A 13,961-nucleotide genomic window follows, 5' to 3' on the forward strand; every position below is an offset into this window, starting at 1 on the left:
GATGTAAGAGCTTGAGATTCTGAGATGAAGACTTCAAGAAAGATCATAATTTGTGATGGGCAGCAATCAGTAAACTGGGACAACAGCAGCAGTTGAGTCCAAGGGTCAGAATCTGGGAGTAATTAGCAAAGTTGGTGCTGACAGCTGTGTGTCTGGGAGTTGAACGTCATGGCCAAACCAGCTCCTGGTCTCCTTGGCTGCTTCAAGATAATAAAGCAGAGAGAACACAGAGGCAGCTGTTCTCTGGCAGAAGGCAGGGCCTCTGAGGGCCCAGGCTCAGCCTTCAGGATTCCCAGCAGTGTGGTCTTAGGCAAGTCACTTAGGAAAGGAGGAAACTAGTATTTGCAGTGATTTTAATGCCCTTCCACATATGGCACCCTCACTACAGTTTAGGGAGGAAGGCAATGTCCACATTTTTTTACATCAGCAGCCCTGAAGGCAAATCTGTGCCGTGTTGCTGGGAAGTAGAAAGATAAAATTTGGACCCAGAGGTTTTGAATTCAAGTGTGGGGTTCTTTCCTTGAGCTGTACCTTCTTTCTCTGTAAAATGATGAAAATAATATACCTGCTTTGGGGCTGGAGGGATAGCTGATTGGTAAAGCATATATGCAACGCCCTGAGTTTGAACTTAGGCAATAATAATAATAATTCCACCTTACACATTAAGTGGCTCAATCCCCTTTCTAGAAACTTTGGTCCTCAAAAGTGTGGCCACCTTTCTCCTGGGAAGGTAGTCATCTTACTTTTGTCCTCCCACCGGCCAATGCAGGTTTGAGGGTCTAGGACCCGGGAGGTGACTTGAAGGGAGAGTAACTGGCTGTTTTCTTTGCTATCCCGCTTCGAAGACTTTCTCCCCTTCTCCGGATTCAGTAGAGCCGGCTCCCTCTTTTCCCGGATTTTGGCAGACAGGCTGACATCAGTGGGTGTTCCCAGGGAAAAAGAACTGTGAGCAGCCGGCCCAGCTCCAGGCGCCCCTTCCCCCACGGCCCAAGCGTGCCCCAGCCCCCTGCCGTAGATACTGCTGCGTTGAGAGGCCCTCGGAGCTCCCAGCCCCCTCCCTCCTCTCCAGGTCGGGGAGGGCAGCTCTCCTCCACCCCTCCCGTTCCGAAAGGGAGGGGGCAACAAGAATCTGACGGGAGACTCTGGGCGCCACTCGGCCGGGCCCAGGAAACAGATTCCCGTACTGAGGTTACGAGGGGAGCTGTCCAGCCGCAGGGTGAGATGGAAAAGAGCGTGGGCCAAAACCGGCTAGGCGGAGGGAGCCACGGGCGCCAGGCGCGGGTGCGGCAGCGACTCCCCCTCCAGCTCGCCGGCCCCGGGCGTCGCCCCCGCCCCCCACGTGGCCGCAGCCGTCCCAGCCCCTGCGAGGAAGCGGCGCGGCTTCCTGCGGCTGGGGCTGGGGATATAGGCTCCCCCGCTCCGGCTCGGCTCAGCTCCGCCGGCCCTCGTTGCCTCCTCGCCGCGCGATGGCTTTGCTCCGTGCGGAGCGCACCGGCGGCAGCTCGCGACTCCCCGAGACCCGTGCGGGGTGGCCGACAGCGCTCCGCCTCCTCCTCCTCCTGCTGGGCGGTGAGCGCTGCGTCCCCGGGCCCGGGCGGGAGGCGCGGGAAGCCCCGGAGAGGAGGGGAGCTGGATGGCCGAGGCCAGCACCCGCCCCAGTACGGGTGCAGACTGAAGTGCAGGGCAGCGCTGTCCTTCTGGCGGCCCCCAGCCCCACCTCGGGGCGGACGCAGGCGAGCTGCTACCCACTCAGGGAAAGCTGGGGTGCCAGCGGGACCCCGCAGAGATCTTGGGAGGTCCTGGGCTGCCCAGGAGGGATGGGACTCTGGGCCTGGATGCGAGTGGGAAGCAGCTGGTACCAGCCTGTCCCTTCCCTGCACCAAGACATCCCATGAGAGGGTGGATTATTCCTCTTTCTCTTCCAAGGTAGCCCTGACTTCTCAGGGTTTTAGCTCCCAATCCCCAAGCAGGCTCCACTGCCCAGAACCCACCATTCCACCCTTCTCTCCCATTTCTTCCCCACAGCTCTCCTGAAGCCCCAGGAATCCCTGGCTCAACCTTCTCCCATCCAGGACAGCTTGAAGTCAGAAGGTGGGTACCCAAAGGTGTGAGAGAGTGGCCAAGGGCAAGAGGAGAGCCAGGTTAGTGGGGAGGGTCTCTTTGCTATAAGGCGGGCCCAATCCCAGTTGGTGCCTCACTAAACTCCTCTCTTAGGATTACTTGTGATGTTCCCTCTCATCCCACAAAAAACAAAACAAACAAAGAAAAACCCCTCCTGTCCAGCCTTGAGCTAGCCCACCTCACATGTGAATGAGAAGATTCAGGAAAAGGTGTATGTGGAGAAGCTCATCAGGCTAGGATAAGAAGTGCTGTGCATGTGGAAGTCATTAAAAGATTCCAGTGCTGGGTTCTCCCCTCAGCCAAAGTGTCTTCTAGGGAAACTTTTGGAGAGGTTCCCATGGTTGAAGACAAGGTCAGGAGCTCCAGTTGGAAATACCTGGGCCAGAGGGTTTGAAGGGAGAGCCAGGGGGTGTGGTCATAAAGCAGCTTTTGTACCTACAGGAAAGACCGTGGAAGATTATAAGACAAATGCCCTACTTTGCTGGCAAGGTTATAAGATGTATATGGACTCCATTGAAAAGGATTGGTGTGACTGGACGGTGATTAGCAGGTAGGGGCAGTGCTGGAGGGGGGCTCAGGCTAGGGGTTGAACCCTAAGTGAGTTTGGAGTAAACCTCCTCTCCCTGGACCCAACCCCTCCCTTACTCCATTCCTCTACTGCCCTGCAGGCCTTATAGTGAACTTCGGGATTGCTTGGAGCATGAGGCGGAGGAGTTTGGCCTGGGCTTCCCCAATCCCTGGGCAGAGAAGATCATCTTTGATACCCACCTGATTCACTTTGCCAACTGCTCCCTGGTGCAGCCCAGCTTCTCTGATCCCCCGGAGGATGTGCTCTTGGCCATGATCATAGCCCCCATCTGCCTCATCCCCTTCCTTGTCACTCTTGTGGTATGGAGGAGTAAAGACAGTGAGACCCAGGCCTAGGGTAGCCTGAACTTCAAAACCTTCATGTTACTTCTCTCTCCTCCCCTCTCTACCCACTTTTCTCACTCTCATCCCCACTGCAAATCCTTGGATTGGTGGAAATGGAGGTGAGTCAGCATCATGGCACAAGTTCTGTAATCTTCAAAATAAAATTTCTGTTTTTTTGTACAATGTCCCCTACTCCATTCAAGTGGTGCCTGTGTCCACAGTCACTGCCAGTCCCATAGGCACTCAGCTCTGGGTAGAGGAGCTGGAAGACTCTAGATGGCTTCACTATTCTGTTCACTTCACCTGCCCCCACCCTCACATGAAAGCCATACCCCTATAGTCCTTCCTCCCAGGGAGGAGCCTTTCCTGCCCCTGTCCAAACCCAGCTCCAGGAAAGGAGCAGGAAGAGACTCCCTTCCGGTCTGGACAGCAGCTGGGAGCCTGTGATTGGGAATGTGGTGGGGGGAGGGGCAAGGGTAGACTCTTTAGCAAGAAGAAAGGGAGGCTACCTGGAAGCCCCTACTTCTCCCCTTCTTCATGCATCAGTTTACTCCCAGAACCTGGGAAGCAGAAACCTGACAAGCGAAGGGAATCAATCCCTAAGGACCTCCAGATTGATGCCAAAGGCTTCCTCAGTTAGGCTCACCATTCCCGCTCCAGGTCATTGGCTTAGATCCTACAGTGTCCTGGACAGGGTGTGGCCTATAGACTGGCCACACACTGCCCTCTGGTGTCCACTAAACCAACGACCAGAAGATGTATATGATGTGGAAGAAGCTCAAGGCGGAGGAGCATTTGGATCCTGGGGTCAGAGAACTGTCCTCTCTGTAGTAGCCACTGATTTTTAGCTTGATCTTTTATCCGATTCCTGAGACATATCAATATGATATTTCACCTTGATATACTGTTATGCTTTCTAGGCACTTACCTAGCCCTTATATGCAACTCACCATTTCTATTTTTGTTTTGGTTCTGGGGGATTGAATCCAGAGGTGCTTTACCACTGAGCTACATCCTTTTCATTTATTTTTGAGACAGGGTCTCACTAAGTTGCTGAGCCTGACCTCAAATTTGCCATCCTCTTGCCTCAGCTTCCCAAGTTACTGGGATTACCCTGAACTGTCTAACTCACCATTTCTTTTTTTTTAATATTTATTTTTTAATTTTCGGCGGACACAACATCTTTATTTGTATGTGGTGCTGAGGATCGAACCTGGGCCGCACGCATGTCAGGCGAGCACGCTACCGCTTGAGTCACATCCCCAGCCCTCACCATTTATTATTATTATTATTTTTATATTTTTTAGTTGTAGATGGACACAATATCTGTATTTTATTTATGTATTTTTATGTGATGCTGAGGATTGAACCCAGTACCTCATGCATGTGAGGAAAGCACTCTACCACTGAGCTATAGCCCCAACCCAAACTCACTATTTCTTACATGAACAATGTTTCCTGGTTAATAAGCGTTCTCACTAGGGAATCTTCATCTCCAGCCCTTGCTTGGACTCACCTGCCAGGTCACTAAAAACAACTACAACTTTGTTCTCCATGGAGACACTGTTTATTCCTGTGGCACACTTGGCTACCTTAGAAACTCCTTCTTGTTGAAATATTTGCCTCTCCAAATACATGGGTCATGCCTCTTTATGCCATAGATATATGTCTGTGTTTCCTGGCATGTACCTATTCCCAGAGACATACTTCTTTCAGAAAACACTTGTCCCTATAGAGACATATCTGTTCCCTAAGGATATATATTTTTAAAGATGTTTCTTTTTTTATACCTTTATGTTATTTATTTATTTTTCTGTGGTGCTGAGGATGGTAGTCAGTGCCTCACATGTGCTAGGCAAGCACTGTACCATTGTGCTACAAACCCAGCCCTCCTAAGCTATTGTGAGGTTTCAGCTGAAATAAATATTTGCTGTATCTCTATGAATACAACCGTCTTTCCCAAGAATATGTCTACTTCTTCTTGGCACATATTTGCTTTTACCAAATTTTATTGGTATACATCTGGGGACTATTGGTATAAGACACTGTGTATGGTGTGGCTGTTGGAAAGGTAGGTTAGAATCTGTTCTGCCCTCAGTGGCTCTTATCTAGTGGGAAATTTGACATATGTACACATAAAAATGATGGAATATGTGATGAGAGACATGTAAGCAATACAACCCAAACTTTATTCAAGTGCAAAGGAAGGAGGGAATCACACTTAGCTGAGACAATCACAGGTGTGGTCACAGAAGGGTGTTTGCTGAGTTGGGATATGACAAGGCCTTAGATGGAATGCATTCTTGAAGGGGAAAGAGTAGAAAGAGATAAATTAGGAAATTATGACAGTAATCCAAGCTTGAAAAATGAAGACATGGCCGGGTGCAGTGGCACACACCTGTAGTCCCAGTGGCTCAGAAGGCTGAGGCAGAAGGATCCTGAATTCAAAGCCAGCCTCAGCAAAAGTGAGATGCTAAGTAACTCAATGAGACCCTGTCTCTAAATAAAATTCAAAATAGGGCTGGGGATGTGACTCAGTGGTCGAGTGCCCATGAGTTCAATCCCTGGTACCCTCCCCCAACAAAAAAACCTCAGGGGAGCAGGGATGAGGTTGTGGCTTGGTGGTAGAGTGCTTACCTAGCACATGTGAGGCACTGTGTTCAATCCTCAGCATCACATTAAAATAAATAAATGAAATAAAGTTAAAAAAAAAAGGAGTAAACCAGTAGGACTTGGATATGGTGGGGATAAAGGAGAGAGAACTTAGGGGCAACTTAAACATTGAGCTTGAGTTATTATGATAATGATAGCAGTAATAATAGAAGAGGACCATTAGGAGGAAGAACTGGCCTGAAGAAAAGGATGTGCAATATGAGGAAACAGTGGAACAAGCTGTTATGTCCCACAAAGAATTAGAAATGGGGTTTAATTTGGAAAAGGTTAGATCTGGAAATAGAGGTTTGAGAGTCTTCAGCACAGAAAGGCAATATGAACCCACAGGAGGGATAAGAGCTCTAAGAGATAAGGTGTATTGAAAAGAAGGTTGAGGGCTTGGGGCTGTGGCTCAGCAGTGGAGTGCTGGCCTAGCACTTGTGAGGCCCTGGGTTCTATCTTCAGCTCCACATAAAAATAAATAAATAAAATAAAAGTATTATGTGCAACTACAACTAAAATAAATAAATAAATAAATAAATAAAGAACCTCCAAGGAAATGTCCACCTTTGAAGAATGAAGGGAAAAATGGAGACAGAGATAAGATCAAAGAGGTAGTCATAGAAAAAAGCATCAAAGAGGCCAAGAAAATGGTGGTCTCTGAAGAAGCTGATAAATTCATTCATTCAGCAAATATTTGTTGATTGATTAGGGTTGGGGTTGTGGCTCAGCAGTAGAACGCTCGCCTAGCATGTGTGAGGCCCTGAGTTCGATCCGCAGCACCACATAAAAATAAATAAATAAAGATATTGTGTCCAACTAAAAAATAAATATTAAAAAAAGAATTAAAAAATATTTGTTGATTGCTCTGTGGACCATAAACTATGCCCAATGATGGACTGGTGTGAAATAAAGGTTAAAGATCAGACAGGAGGGGCTGGCGATGTGGCTCAAGCGGTAGCACGCTGCCTGGGTTCGATCCTCAGCACCACATACCAACAAAGATGAGGTAACAGGATCAAGGGTATGCATATATTTAAATAGGGATGGCCTAAACATGTTTGTGTCCTAAAGGAAAGAAACCAGGGAAAAGAGAGACAGAGAGAGACAGAATATTAAAGAGAAGTCCTGAAGGAAGTTGGAAAGGTGAGGTGAGAAGACAGGTCTAAGGGTGACTCTTGTAAAAGAAGGAGTAAAAGTGGTGAGGAATCTTTGTATGAATCAAATATAGTGACAAAGAGAGAACGATTAAAGGGTTCACATGCCTGACCTCAAACTCATAAAATAGGGAAAAAAGAGGATGGGGGTGGGGGGCATAGAGCAACAATTCTGGTTTGGGAACTGACCAACTGTGTAAGGAGGCAGATAACATCAAAAGGGTTCCTGGAACTTGAGACTAGGAGGTTGAGGACTAGGGTGAGGTGAGAAAGATAGCAGCTCTGTCTTTGGAAGCAGAGCTGTCTCTAGTGATACAACTTACAAAGTTCTCCTACTGGGAGACTGAGGAACGGTGGAGTCAAAGACACAGGAATCAAAGAGACTGTAAAATCGTGGGGAGTTTTAATTAAATGGTAACTGACATGCATGTTAATATTAAAAGATGCGTAGTACAGTGGAACTAAGTCTAGAGACCTGGGTTCTACTGGTGTTCTACTAACAAACTATGCTGCGTTGGGGAACTCACTCCCCTTTTCTGACATCGAACCAGAAGACTTCATAAGGCTCTTTCTGGTCTAAAAGATAAAGCTTTTAAGGATAATGGCAGAGGACTGGCCGATGACAGAATGCCCTTCCGTGGGGCCGTCAGTCTCCTAGAAAGGTGTCCGGAACCTTTCTGCTGTGCCTCATGCCCGGAAGTGCTGATGCGGATGCCGGAAGTCCTGTGTGCGGAGGTTCCGTGTTTTCTGGGCTACTACGATGGCGATGAGTTTCGAGTGGCCGTGGCAGTACCGCTTCCCGCCCTTCTTTACGTGAGGCTGGGACCCCGAGAAGCCCCGCTGTACCTTCCCGGCTCCTCCCCGGGGCCCTGGGCTCAGCCCTGATGCATCACTTGGGTGGGGGGTGTAGAAAGGATCCAGCCGCTATCATTCTTAGTTCCCCACTTTTCTCCTCCAGACGCGCCCAGGGGCAAGTGCTGCCTCTAGCGTCCTGTAATTCTGCACCCTACTCCCTCCACCCGGCAGGTTACAGCCGAACGTGGACACTCGGCAGAAGCAACTGGCTGCTTGGTGCTCGCTGGTCCTGTCTTTCTGCCGCCTGCACAAACAGTCCAGCATGACGGTGATGGAAGCGCAGGAGAGCCCACTCTTCAACAACGTCAAGCTACAGCGTATCCTCCCTCAGGCTCTTCTACAGCCCACACACATGCACTTCCACACTTTTCCACAAGTCCGGACTTCACCTCCCTCCCACTTTCCCCACATTAGGTAGGTTTCTACCCAAACTGAACTTGGAAAACAGCGAGAGCCTTCGTTTTACCTCCCAGGTGTAGTACCAAACCCTCTGTCCTTGACAGCGATTAGTGCTCCAATCTTAGAATCTCTGCCTTGAAGCCAGATGCCAAGCTTTTCAACCAGATCCCATTTTGACAATTTAAATCTTCTCTGTGTGAGACTCAAACTCCATACTATCTTTAATAATTTTCTCCACACCCCCCACTTCTCTGAAGTGAGGATCATTTGTTTTTGCTGCCTGATTCACCCCTTAAATATCTATGGAGAGAGGATGAAGAAAGATGAGAACACAGGATGAGGAACAGTAGTACCTTTCATTTTCAAAAGCTCTTTTTTCTAACTGGAATTTTTTTTTAACCTTTCTTCCTAGAATATCTAATTTGTGAGGGGGAAAAAAATGTCAGAATATCCAGGAAATGCCTTTTTGTTGTTGTTGTTATTGTTGTTGTTCTAGAGATTGAACCTTGTCATGCTTAACCACTGAGCCATATCCCTGTCCTTTTTATTTTTTATTTTGAGACAGGCTCTTCCTATGTTATAGAGGCTGACCACGAACTTACAATCCTCCTGCCTCAGTCTCCTAAATTGCTGAGATTATAGTTGTGTATTCAAATCCAATTATATCTTGTTCAGAAATTGCAAGCATGTTTGTGGGGAGAGGAAAGGAAGGTGGTTCTTAGCATGGGATTAGCTCTGAGAGTTATTATCCAACCCAATTCAAATGTATGCCTTTCCCTTAACCTTAAACCAGGGAAACTTCCTGTGGAATCAATTCAGATTGTGTTAGAGGAACTAAGGAAGAAAGGTGGGTTCAAGTCCCCAGATTTCTTATTTTTCCTCTTACTTGGGTTTTCCTGAGGGCAGATTAGGACATATCTTTTCCCTTTAATAACTTTTCTGTCCCTTGCCTGCAAGCCCAGAGCATTCTGTACGGTAGACAACCTCGTTCCTGAGTCTTTCCCCTCATTTGTGTACAAAATTGAAATGTCTGAGATGGGCTAAGGAGAATGGGTGCCTTGTAGATAGTAAAATATTATTCTGAAAGCAGTCTCTTCCACTGTATCCCACCCTAGTAGTCCTCCTTGTTCTTTTTTTTTAATATATATTTATTTTTTAGTTGTAGTTAGGCACAATACCATTATTTTATTTATTCATCTTTATATGGTGCTGAGGATCAAACCCAGGGCCTCACATGTGCCAGGCATGTGTTCTACCTCTGAGCCACAACCTCGGCCTTCCTTGTCCCTCTTATAGAGCATGATGCATTCATAAGTGTCTGTTTTTACAGGGAATCTCGAGTGGTTGGATAAGAACAAGTCTAGCTTCCTGATCATGTGGCGGAGGCCAGAAGAATGGGGGAAACTCATTTATCAGTGGGTGAGACCATCTTGCTGCCAAGTACTAAGAAGTGACCCATGGCAAAAGAAAATTTTACCTGTGCCCAAACAGATATCTTGTATTCCCAGATCCAGACTTGGCAAAGTGGGAAAGGGACAGAGAGAGGAAGTGTAGGCCTTCCATGCAAACACCCTCAGTGACTCAATTTCTCTGGCTCCATAGAACCTCCCTTTCTTTGGCTGTAGGAGGCCAGAGGGTACATGAGGCCATGTTTAGAGAATGCAGTACTGGGAACTATAAGTGCTATTGTGGGCTGGAGCCTCTGGCCACAGGAGATAAATGGGGAAAGGAAAGGGTGGTGGTCGGGGGAGAACCTGGGGCCCTTCCCCCACTGCACTCTTATGGAGCTATCCACATGAATGAGGCTTTCTGAAGGAGTGTGGGTTTAGGGACAGAATACACTCTCTCCCCAAATTCCTAGCCACCACCAACCCCAAACATTCCCAAGGGAGAAAGGAGAGGAGGAAGCATCAACAACCCAAATATAACAAGCACACACCACCCATTCCTGAAACAGGAAAACAACCAGAGTGAGAGGTCATACTCCAGGCACGTGAAGGCCTGTGGTTTAGTGGTTTTAAATGTGTGTGTACATATATAAATATAGCAACTGTTGGATTGTGGGTTTTGGGCCACTCTGCAGAAGTGACCATAAGTTCTGGATTGGGAATAAGTACCATTCATGGATGAAAGCAGTAGAGCTGTGAATTTACCTTCTCTCAGGAGTCTCTTAATTCTTATTTAACCTCATTTTCTGTGTCTACAGGTTTCCAGGAGTGGCCAAAATAACTCTGTATTTACCCTGTATGAACTGACCAATGGGGAAGACACAGAGAATGAGGGTAAATGCCTTTTCCTTCTTCAATTTTATCATCAGAAACCTCCTCTCTCCAATCCTACTTTGATACTCAGACTTCCCATTTCTATGCCTCTGAATTCCACAATACAAAAGTTCTTAACCCATATCCAAAGATTTCATACAAAAAAACTCGAATCCAAACCCCGCCCCCAAACCCTAGTATTGTTTATGGGGGTTTATGTGCTTTTTATTTTTGGTTCCAGGGATTGAACCCAAGGGCACTTAACCACTGAACCATATACCTAACCCTCTTTTTTTTTTTTTTTTTTTTTTTTTTTTTTGTGGTGCTGGGGATTGAACCCAGGGCTTTGAGCATGTGAGGCAAGTACTTTACCAACTGAGCTATATCCCTAACTCCCTAACCCCTTTTTTATATTTTATTTAGAGACAGGGTCTCACTGAGTTGCTTAGGATTTTGTTAAGTTGCTGAGGCTTGTTTTGAACTCATGATCCTCCTGCCTCAGTCTCTCTGGCTGCTGGGAGGCAGGAGGATCGTGAGTTCAAAACCAGCTGCCTCTCCCTAGCTGCCACCATGCCTGGCTATATGTTCATTTTTCTAGGGATAGAGTTAACATTACAAGATTTCCAGGGCATGTGTTACCCATGAAAAGTTAAGAATTACTGCTGTAGATGCCAGTTGAGGAGCCAGCATGGGGGATTAAGCCTAAACTCTTGTTCCTTGCTGACTCAGGCTCTCTTTCACCCTTTATTCTTTTAGAGGGCTCAAGATTTGTGGGTGTCAGCTAAAGGAATTGGGCCAACACCCCCAGCCCCACCCCCAACCCATTTAAATACTTTGGGTTTTGGCCAGGCAAGGATTTGTATTCTCTTTGATTTTTACATAGTGTAAACACTTTCTTAGTTCTTTTCTCTCTGACTCCTTATCCTGATCCCCAGGATCACAAACATTCCAGTCTTTACTGGGGCAACAGGGGGTACCTCCCTTTCTCTTAGCTCCTGGATGCATCAGCAGAGTTTACTACTCTTGGCTGTTCTACTGCCCTGCAGGCCTCTGCTTGCTACTCCCACCATCACCCCATGACTTCAGTGCTGTAGCCTGGCCCAGTCCATCATTCAGGCTGGGCAAAGCTGGAGCCTTCTTCTGAATGCAGTCTCCCTGACTTGAGCTGGGCCCATGCAGGAGGTGAGGTGAGCAAGCCTGTCAGGGCTTGCCTGGTGCCTCTCACATTTCCCTGCAATATCTTTCCATATCTCTATACTCAGCTGGCCTTTGGCTCCTAGCTCTGTCCCTTTCAACTAAGAAGGATATCAGTGCTGGACTTTAACAGTCTCTAGTGAGGGCTAGTGGCTGTACTTTTTTGTGTTAAGACAGACCCTAATTTGTTCAAATATGCAGTTAGAGTCAGTATCTGGTGACAAGGGCCCTGACTTCCAGAGGGCTGATTGGCAGGGCCCCTTCTTTGTGCCCCAAAAGCAGATGGTATCACTCATGTGCATCAGACACTAATGGGAGCAAGGGACAGGAGGGCTGAGGGGGGTGAGGTTACAGGAGAACCAGGGAGGGGGAAATAAGCCTGAACTCACTTTTTGCTAACTTAAGCTTTCTTCTGCCCTTACTTTTTTTTTTTTTAATATAGTGATAATGGGTATATTAATTTGCTTGATTGCAACAATCATTTCACAATGCACATGTATATAAAAATATCAAGTTGTACAACTTATACAATTTTTATGTCAGTGATATCTTAATGAAGTTGTTATAAATAAAAATGTTAGTAATGCCCACAACATTCAGAACTCCATAATAGGGAAGACTGGCAGATAGATATAATCTCTGAATTTTGCAACAGGGGTAAGATTAGGGGAATGGGAGGTGATTTATCAGGTATTGTCCTTAAGAAATGGCCTGCCACCCTGACTCTTAAGGAGTGCCCAGTAAATGTGGGTGGCGTATGCAGCAGTGTAGATGGCATGTGCATACCCTGGCTCTGGAATGTCTCAGTTTCCAGTTTGGCTGTTCTCCTCAGTGCACCTAGGAACTGAACCTCCCTAATTGCCCATCTCTTCTTGTCCAGAGTTCCATGGTCTGGATGAGGCAACCCTACTTCGGGCTCTGCAGGCTCTACAGCAGGAGCACAAGGCTGAGATCATCACCGTCAGCGATGGCCGTGGTGTCAAGTTCTTCTAGAAGAGACTTGTCTCTCTTTACTTCTTACCTCCCACCCTTCTAGGGCTTTCAAAAAAAGACAGACTTAGTATCCCCACAGACTGGATCTGTGAATCCACTAGATTTAAAAGGGCTCTAGTCCTGAAGGCTGAGCCCCAGGGATGAGTATCCTGCTACCCCATATGTCTGTCCCTGGGATGGGTGAGTCCAAGGTGCCAAGGAGAAAAGATATGCTTCTTTGTGCCGTACCTCCTCTCCCATCCTAGACTGTCCCTGAGCCAGGGTCTGTAAACCGACACTTTACATGTGTCCACACAAGTAAATACATATACATATGCACCTGCACAAGTTTCTGTCTCCACCTTCCCACCATTTGCTACTGTTGCCTCCTTTCTCAGGCTGATGCTTGGTCCTTCCTAGGGAATGAGAAGCCCTGGCTGCAGGCAGCCTTCCAGGCAATATGAAGATAGGAGGCTCCAGAAGGGACCTGGCCATGAGAGGCAGGTCTGACCCTGATTTATGATATTAAAATCTTAAATCTTACTGCCTGCATGTTAAGTCACTGTTGAAATGAGGTTGGAGAGGGCTGTAAGGTGTTCCGCCTGAGTTTCAGCCCAGGGGAAAAAAGAAGGCCTGTGGACTGGGCCCAGGAGGCTCCAATGAGCTTATGGTTTTGCATCTGTTGTGTGGGCTGTGTGGATTGCTGATGGAACACAGCTTGAGGAAAAACTGCTTGATCTCTGAAATGGAGTGGCATAATGGCTCCCTCTTCCCTCACCATCTCCCGCATGAAAATCCTGAACTACTCTGAAGCCCGTCCCTCCACTCATCTGGTCTGGGTGGGGTGGTTATGGCCAAGAGGAGCTGAGGGGGGTAAACCGGATGTGGACTTCGGTTTATTGGAGACTTTGGCAAACAGAAGGAGGAGGAAGGAGCCCACAGCAAAAACAGCCACTCTGGCCAGGACCAGGCTGCGGCCAAGGTGGGGTAGAGTGGATGAGTGATTAAGCCCTTGGTTTAGAGGAGGGCCTTGTCCTGGGTGCTCACACCCATCCTTGTGCATACCAGAAGGACAACAGAGTTGGAGAACCATACTTTTCCACTGACCTCTATGTTCGGCCTGGGGCTACTCCAGATGATTAGAACCGAGCAGTGTTTCCTTATCTGGGGTGTGCAGGCGGGTAGTGGCCTCCCCAAACCACCCCACACACACTACGGTCCGGCCCCGGAGCCTTTCTCTGTTTGCTCCAGTGTCGTCCAATCCCCGCCCACTGCCACACCCCCTTCCCCCCCCAAAAATAAAAACAGGTTTGCGCACGCAGTGCGGGAGAACACACTGCCGCCTTACACTCCGCCCTTGCCAGGAATTGAGGTAGAAGGCTAGTGCTCAGAGACCGCACGCAGAGGGGGTGCACTGGCAGCAGCTGAGGCTAGGAGG

At 47.9% G+C, this 13,961-nt stretch overlaps 2 protein-coding genes across 2 annotated transcripts; both read left to right on the forward strand.

Moving 5' to 3' along the window:
- Window positions 1–1,347: 1,347 nt before the first annotated feature.
- Ramp2 (receptor activity modifying protein 2) lies at window positions 1,348–3,056 on the forward strand. The gene is made up of 4 exons (XM_026387044.2): window positions 1,348–1,569; window positions 2,026–2,091; window positions 2,563–2,671; window positions 2,790–3,056. The coding sequence occupies exons 1-4, from the start codon at window positions 1,467–1,469 to the stop codon at window positions 3,043–3,045; spliced, it is 534 nt and encodes a 177-aa protein (XP_026242829.1). The 5' UTR covers window positions 1,348–1,466; the 3' UTR covers window positions 3,046–3,056.
- A 4,507-nt stretch (window positions 3,057–7,563) lies between these two features.
- Vps25 (vacuolar protein sorting 25 homolog) lies at window positions 7,564–13,066 on the forward strand. Its single transcript, XM_026386943.1, has 6 exons — window positions 7,564–7,655; window positions 7,869–8,014; window positions 8,890–8,943; window positions 9,427–9,515; window positions 10,303–10,378; window positions 12,432–13,066. The coding sequence occupies exons 1-6, from the start codon at window positions 7,603–7,605 to the stop codon at window positions 12,542–12,544; spliced, it is 531 nt and encodes a 176-aa protein (XP_026242728.1). The 5' UTR covers window positions 7,564–7,602; the 3' UTR covers window positions 12,545–13,066.
- The last annotated feature ends 895 nt before the right edge of the window (window positions 13,067–13,961 follow it).

The sequence above is a fragment of the Urocitellus parryii genome, chromosome 7 (genome assembly GCF_045843805.1).
Source record: "Urocitellus parryii isolate mUroPar1 chromosome 7, mUroPar1.hap1, whole genome shotgun sequence".
NCBI classification, from domain to species: Eukaryota; Metazoa; Chordata; class Mammalia; order Rodentia; family Sciuridae; genus Urocitellus; species Urocitellus parryii.